This window comes from Mixophyes fleayi, chromosome 6 (genome assembly GCF_038048845.1).
Source record: "Mixophyes fleayi isolate aMixFle1 chromosome 6, aMixFle1.hap1, whole genome shotgun sequence".
NCBI lineage: Eukaryota > Metazoa > Chordata > Amphibia > Anura > Limnodynastidae > Mixophyes > Mixophyes fleayi.
This window is the reverse complement of record NC_134407.1, coordinates 189,816,337-189,823,877: the sequence shown is the minus strand read 5'-3', so window position 1 is coordinate 189,823,877 and position 7,541 is coordinate 189,816,337. Positions and strand designations below refer to the sequence as shown.

General features: G+C 36.1%; 1 protein-coding gene across 2 annotated transcripts in view; it reads left to right on the top strand.

The window, feature by feature from the left end:
* The first annotated feature begins 352 nt into the window (after positions 1–352).
* LOC142094976 (uncharacterized) overlaps positions 353–7,541 on the top strand; it is a 218,906-nt gene continuing 211,717 nt past the window's right edge. For both annotated transcript variants that reach the window (XM_075177664.1, XM_075177663.1), the window contains exons 1-5: positions 353–459; positions 1,747–1,861; positions 2,634–2,718; positions 4,953–5,063; positions 5,681–5,797. In XM_075177664.1, the coding sequence (XP_075033765.1) occupies positions 1,774–1,861; positions 2,634–2,718; positions 4,953–5,063; positions 5,681–5,797 (401 nt within the window). In that variant the 5' untranslated portion in view covers positions 353–459; positions 1,747–1,773. The remainder of the gene's footprint in view (positions 460–1,746; positions 1,862–2,633; positions 2,719–4,952; positions 5,064–5,680; positions 5,798–7,541) is intronic.

Sequence of the window (7,541 nt, the reverse complement as noted above, 5' to 3'; positions counted from 1 at the left end):
AAGCTTTTAAATTTGGAACAATCTACTGATGTTTTATTCAGAGCTATTACATATTCAAAAATTAAGGAAAAGAGGTTGTTGATACTGCTCAATGTGAAGGGTAATAGCCATTGATTAAAGTGTTTGATGGATTTGTAGTAGATTCATTGGTGAAATATGAATCAATATGAGGTTCATGCATTTCAATGAATGAGTTAGTTGAGTTCGAATGAAAAACCTTGGTTTAAGACATGACATATTGTACAAGTTTCTCAAAAGGAAATGGCTCGTGAGTACTTTCCAACCTTTGCCAAGAACTATTTTTTTTGGACAACGTACAACAAATAACACGGTCATGTGAAAATCTAGGGTGTTTCCTTGATTAAGGCTGGTTGCTAGGTATATAAAGGACAGATCTACATGTACCAGTCTATCAGCTGCACTTACCAGAAAGTCAGCCATCTTTGCCTGACAATCCAGGTAAGATCATTCACCAAATACTGGACAGGGCTGTATGATAGTGATGTTGTGCAGGACACAGGTAGTAAACTAATGTTAGAAATTAATGTTATGCCACAGTTCTAGACAATTTAATTTTTTGACCATTTTGTATTATGGGGTAGCAACAAATATAGTTTTCTGCATGTGAGCATTGCTTATAGCATCTGACTAATAAATACTGAATTATTTGGGCTACACAAATTGGAGAACACACCACAGGTGTAACTAGTTTTTGTTTGTTTGTGCTTTTGGAGGGGGAGGGGGAAGGTATGTATTTGGTTTTCGTATATTTTACAAATGAAATATATCAAAACCATCCTATATACTTATGCAAGCAATGCCTTGAATATAGCAATTTTAATAATAAATTACAGATTTACAGATTGTTTTACTGCAATTATTTACAGGATGTATATACAGAATCCTCTTTACAGCCTTTAGTAATGTCATAGAAGAGTAATAAAAAAATTGCTCTATTCTATATGACCATTATATATTGATATATTTTACAAAACATTTCCCACCAAAAAAGAGGAAAATCATCTTATTTCTGTTTTTTACCCTAAACACAATACATAAGTAATTTTTAGTGAATTTAGTAATTTAGCATGTTATGCTTTCTAACTAATAATGCATTAATAAAACAGGAATGTGCTCAGCCGGTCTTCTGCTTGAGGCTGCAGCTAACTCCCTGCTCGTCCTTTATACAAACTATATAAACGTAGACAAATATTATCACCTTTAAGCATTACCAGATCTACCAGCATGGGAAAAACACTAATTTAGAGACTGCATTTCTTTCAGCTTTCTTCATTATAGGACCAATCATGATAGGCAAGCGCAAGGAGAGGGGGGGGGGGATAATGTGTCTATAATCTCCTCTCTAGTATGTATTATTGTTGTGTATGTATATTCATTAACTTTGATCAAAGGTGAAGTTAGAATCCCCATATCAAAATCCTGTACTTGCTCCTGTTTTGCAGTTCTTAAGAGAATTCTACCCCTGCACATACATTTACACAAAAAATTGGTCTTTCCTGGTCCTATTTTTCCCCAATCCTGGTCAGTTTTTCAATAGCAGAGATGCATGTGGATGCTATTCCTTACAGGAAATTAATATATTAACCTATAAGTTGTGCCATGAGATGAAGAAAGCCATACAATTAGCATTAAATTAAATTATAATTTGGTATTTAATTATGGTATTTTTATATTTAATTACTTTTACTGTAACATAGACTTGACAATACACTTTTACTCTTCTAGTGCTTCTGACCGATACAAGACAGCAAGATGCTGAAATTGTGTGTTCTTCTGTTGGGCATTTTCATATGCGTTACTGAATCAACAATCTGTACATCCCACGATGCTATGAGTAAACGTAAGTTTCATGCTTAATATATTTTTTCTTGATTAAATATCGAAAAGTGGATTTGCCATACTTTTGTATAATATTATTTATCACTAGTGTTTGTGCCACCTGCCTAATCTCCTAGACAATCCAGGAGGCACCCTACTGGATCCCAAGTGGAGGCGAGGGTTAATGATACGGTTTGTATCATCGGGCCTGGCCCCCCACTGCGTGATGTCACAGTGACATGATTACATTACCACGTCCCCTCCTGCACTTGCCACCTGTCCTCCCCTCCAGATTCTCCTGGAGGGGTAGTAGCAACAGTTGCCAAATATTTGTGATGTGAACTGCAGCAAAATATTTGTGCAAAATGTATGAAGTGTGCCTATACGTGATAGTTCTTACATCAAACTTATTTGGTTATTTATTTATTTCATATTGTTCAGTTTGTGAGAAACAAGACTTCTCCATTGTAATGAGGAGCTGTGTTCAATTATTATTTCTTTGTAAAGCTATAGAAGTGTTCAGTCATTGTTTATGATAATGTTATCAATGTGCGACTCTATCCTATAGCTGTGTAAGAATGATGCATGTTTAGAGCAGGGAATATAACAAGACCCTCTCAAGGTACAATTATACCTATAATTACTGTTCTGTTCTCTGCTTAGAACAGCCCCTGAAGCACATATGGGATCACGTAATTTAAAGAGATAACTATAATAATCTGTGCATTTTCATTTGCTGCAAAATGTTTAGTAATAAATTGCACTTATATTTTCAAATTTCACCTTATTTTCAGAGATTGAGGACAATTGTCATCACCACAGCCCTAGTTTGTCTAACATTAATCTTGGAAAGCTTCTCGGTTCCCTCTCTCTTTTAAAGTAAGTTCTCAAAGGAGAGAAAAATAAATAAATTAATGTTGGAAATACATTTAGTATACATACGTCATACTATGAGAATAATGATAATTGTAACTGCGGGTGAAGGGGCAGGGTAATAATGCAAAGTGTGTGCACAGGCTTAGCAGAGCTGGACTAGCTTGAAGGACACAGTCACACAATACTAAACAAATAAGGAAAGAAGATCAGAAAAACCAAACATAACTTTCTCTATTATGCATGTGGTGAATGTGTTATCAATGACACAGCAATGACATAATTAGTATCTTCTCAGGATTCCCACAGCTTTTTCATATTATCTTCACAAGTGCCATCTTCTCTTAGCATTCAGCAACTGTAGCCTTCCCACACCAAAAACAGTGCCAGCAATAGTGATCCATTGTGGACTATTGTGAGTGAATAATTCTGATTAACAGTTTAGTCCACTAATGTCACATCTGGTGGTTGGAAGGTTGATCATCCTGAGCAAACAAGTTCTGGTTCCATTTGGTGGGCTGTCAATGATCTCTTCAGTCATTTCAAATCACCCCTAGCTTGACCATAGTTATTACAGCTGAGTATAATTGGTAGATGTAACTCAAAAGGTAAAAGAGCAAAATACTACATTTTGCTAATAGAAGAGATGTCCTTTCATGGATGAATATCACACTCTGGACACTTTATTTCATCATCCTATCAGTATTTTCTTTCTTTCTTTTTCTTTCCCCCTTAACCACCAAAAAACTGCACCTAGTAACATTTACAGTAGGTAGTATGTAACCTGGTGTTATATTGATAGCTGTATTTGACAGCAACTGGCAAAGGAAACACTTGAAAGCAGGGGAGTATTTTGGGCCAAACTACTATGTGATTGGTATAGTGTCAAATAATAGATTGTTATTTAAAAGACACCCAGTACATAACCATCATAACTTGGATGCCTCATTTCAAACCTTTCCCATACCTTGTATAATCTTCCATTACTTACTTAACATAACTAAAACAACGACACAGAGACTGTAATACGTGGCAAAATTAGGACACAGTTTATTTATCTGAACTGGTGGCGGATAAAGTGCACTGCGAGACAGCTAACAACTGATAGCTGAACCAAGTGTGAACATGGCAACTGGCCTTGTATCCACATAACAAAAAACCGGGCTACTCCCTAACTGCTTGGCCGGCGCTAAATCTGGCGGCAGGTGACCCCACCCCCTCACAACTCACATTAACGGATCCCTCACACAAAAATGACCAAGAGTCGCTTTACCTCAAAGGGGGCAGTGACCTGAGGCCAATCAGCGATAGCGCCGTATTCATCAGCCGCTGCCAGCAGTGCCCTTCCTACCTACTGTGCCTGCTCTGAGACGCGGTAAAAAACAGTGATTAAAACACAAAGCCAACAGAACTTGAATCCAAGGGTGGGTGGGCGGTATCTCGTGAAGCAGAAAGATCTGGATTCTTTCCAAGGGGATATGGATAGATATATATATATATATATATATATATATATATATATCTATATCTATCTATGTGACCAGCCCTCCCACTTTTTCCCCTATTGGTCAGCCTGATCCCAGGATAATTTAACCCTAAAGGGTAAGTGCAAGCTATTGAAAACACACAAGTATGCTGCTTAAGTGCGTTCGTCTCTAGGGACTCTTTTCATTCTTCTTACTAAAAAGGGGAGAATTGTGTGCCACGTCCTTCCCTTATGACAAACATTGTGCAAATGTCTAACTAAACAAAAAATGCAGCTAAATCAAATTGTGAAATAAACCTCCAAACATTACAGAGGCGCTAACCACAAAATGGATCTTTCTTTATTTGAGATGTGTGCAGAAAAGTCTCAGGTTAGAGACATGTCTGTGGGAGACAATGAAATTGTTTACACATAACAAAAGCCAAAGATGATCCATGGAGGTCCTTTCTGATACCTGCCCCTCTCCAGTCCTGCCCCGCTTCCCTGTAGACAGATGTCTAATTAGAAAGTAAAGGGGAGGGGGTGGCAGGTGGTAACACACACAGAGAAGGTGTTTTCTGACAACAAAACAAAGGTGGTGCTTCAAAATGTCTAATTACTGTTTGTATCAGACACAGTCAGCACATGAAGAGAAAGCCTTTATGTACAAATGTTTTTATAAATGTATTTCTTTATAACTCCATTAGATAACTCATATGAGGTTAGTATGCCTTTATCACTCACACTGATTAATCATTCTACTTTCTTCTGCCAGCTTCGCAATTGCAGACGCAAAAATAGAAGTGGTGGTGCTCAAACTACATGATGCCACTTCTAATAAATATGGACTGGCATTTCATGCTGTGATCAGATTGGGCAATTTAGGGTAAGTATATTTTAAAAATATATATTTAGACAAATCTAGTCATTGAAAAGATTTTTCAAATCTGTCCAGGATGTTATCTCTGGAACCATCTGATAAGCTTTAATACAAGAGTAAATTAGGTGGCTCAAGATTACATATCTGTATATTTTTGGATCACTCACTTTCTATCTTTAGGTCAATTTATTAATTGGTAAAGGAAAGAAAGTAAGTAAATATATTTTAATGTTTGCTACAATCATAAAAAGTGTAAGTTGCAATGTATCAGGATAGTATAACACGTGTATCTATTTTAGTTAGATTTGTTAACAATAATAAACTTGTACACTTAAGTAAGGGAAATAAAATCAATCAATATGTAAACTGTTCCACCACGGACTCAAAGATGATTGACAAATATAATATGGATCCTAGAGGAAGAAAGTCAAGAGCCTCTGATCCAAAATATAATGATATCATTGTAATCCTGTGATTATACAGTATTTATTACTTCATTTCTCGCAGATTCTGCAAATTAACCACGATAAATATTTAAATGCGTAATATATAAATATATGAATAAATCAATATTATAATAAAATATTTTCATTAACAGTTTGTTTGACTTTTCCTATTTAAAGTAAGCCTTTGGTCGATGTTAATGCTACGATAACGGCTAACATTACATTGAGTGTTAAAGGAGGATGTGCTTCATTGGCTCTTCTCGGTACGGCATCTGTGGATGTGAAGATAAAGGGGTAAGTGAGCTTTAGGATATAGGTTCCTAACATTTAGTGTCATGTGTCTTATCTAAGCATAAAGCATTAATACACTTTCACAAACTTTTCTTCTTAAATCTAGATGAAGCAGGTTAAAATGGGACAATTAGCAAGCTGGTCGCTCCGATCTGTTTATATAACTGATCTCTCAGAATGTTCACTTAAAAAATGAACAAACCTTGAATGCATATTGCTTTATATGTTAATAGCATTGAAATGTATATATGCATATGTCAGAATGTTTTTCTCAAGCTGGAAGACATGCTTTGCTATACAGGCTAAAATTCCTGCCTGTACAACCCTTAAAAGATTTTATGTAGTTTGTCTATATAAATTTAGATTGGCTGATATAAAAGGGCAATAGCTTGCAGTGAGATATGTAAAGGTTATAAATCAAATATTTTAAATCCTATCAAGAAATAGGACCTTAGATGTATTCAATGTACAGTAGAAATTAAATGTATTGCTTCTATTGTGTTGCAATGCTAGGAATATTAATATGGTTTCTGCATAACCTTTATTCAAAAGTTACTAAAATAAATGTATTTTTAACTGTCAAAATATTATTAAAAACCAGCAAAATACACTGTGTAATTTATCTGAATCCCAGTTTATATAATATGCATGTGTGAAAACAATCCACAGCAATAACTATAGCAATAATTAGACTACTGATAGTAAATTAATAAATAGGGTAGAAAATTTCTGTTGCAGTCGCATTAACCTTTATGTAAATAGATGTATTCAATGTACAGAAGTGTAGCGTCTACTTGAAGAATGTCCCAGGAAACCATGTGGCCCTTTTGATTTCCTACAGTAATACTTTTTAGTCTAGTGTTGGGCACAAAATATAGTCCTCATGATGTCTCTTCAATAAGTCCGAGATCACATATATCACACAGCCCAAACTGAGGTAGTGACCAGTGACAAAGTAACACTGTCTAGGGGCATTGGCGTCTGCTTGAGCCATGGATTATCAGTTAATCCAAGCTTCGTATCCCAAGTGTATTATTATGCACAGCAAGCCTCTTAGTTAATACTTCCATAATTCTGAAATGTAAAACAAGAACAGCAATTGACCTGAAAATTCTCCATGCCATTAAATCCATGCATGCTACCGATTCTGACGTTTCCTGTTAATTTGGATGCATCAGGATCGGTATTATGGGAAAACAAGCCACAGGATTCCACTTTGGGATGACCCCAATATGGTATAACCAGCCCTCCTCTCTTACGAATTTAAGCCAGGAGCAGTGATTGGATCAGTTTTGCTCCAGTGAGAGGGCTAAGAGTATTGAGCCCTTCACCATTGTGAGCTGTTTTGCCATCTGGTATTAGGTATCAGGTAAGAGGACCAGAGGGCAGTGCAGGATATTTTAACAATGGTTAGTCCACCTTACAGGTTTGCAGAAGAATAAAGCAAACTGTACTAAGCAGCACAGGACACAAGTAACTCTACTCATACTTGAAGTATTTTGCATTAAACATTCTCTTTCTAGATCAGAATTGCATGTGGAAAGACTGGGCATCTGCTGAGAATATTTATATGAATCTATAGAAGCCAACTCTATGGGTGCTATAGCACCCCAATATGATGTGTTTTATATGTATGTCATTTCAGTCATATGGGGGGGTGGGGGAGAGGGTAACGTGAGCACCCCCAATCGTTTAAAAAAAATTGGCTCCTATGTTACAATGCACCACTTTAACATTTGTTTGTTAG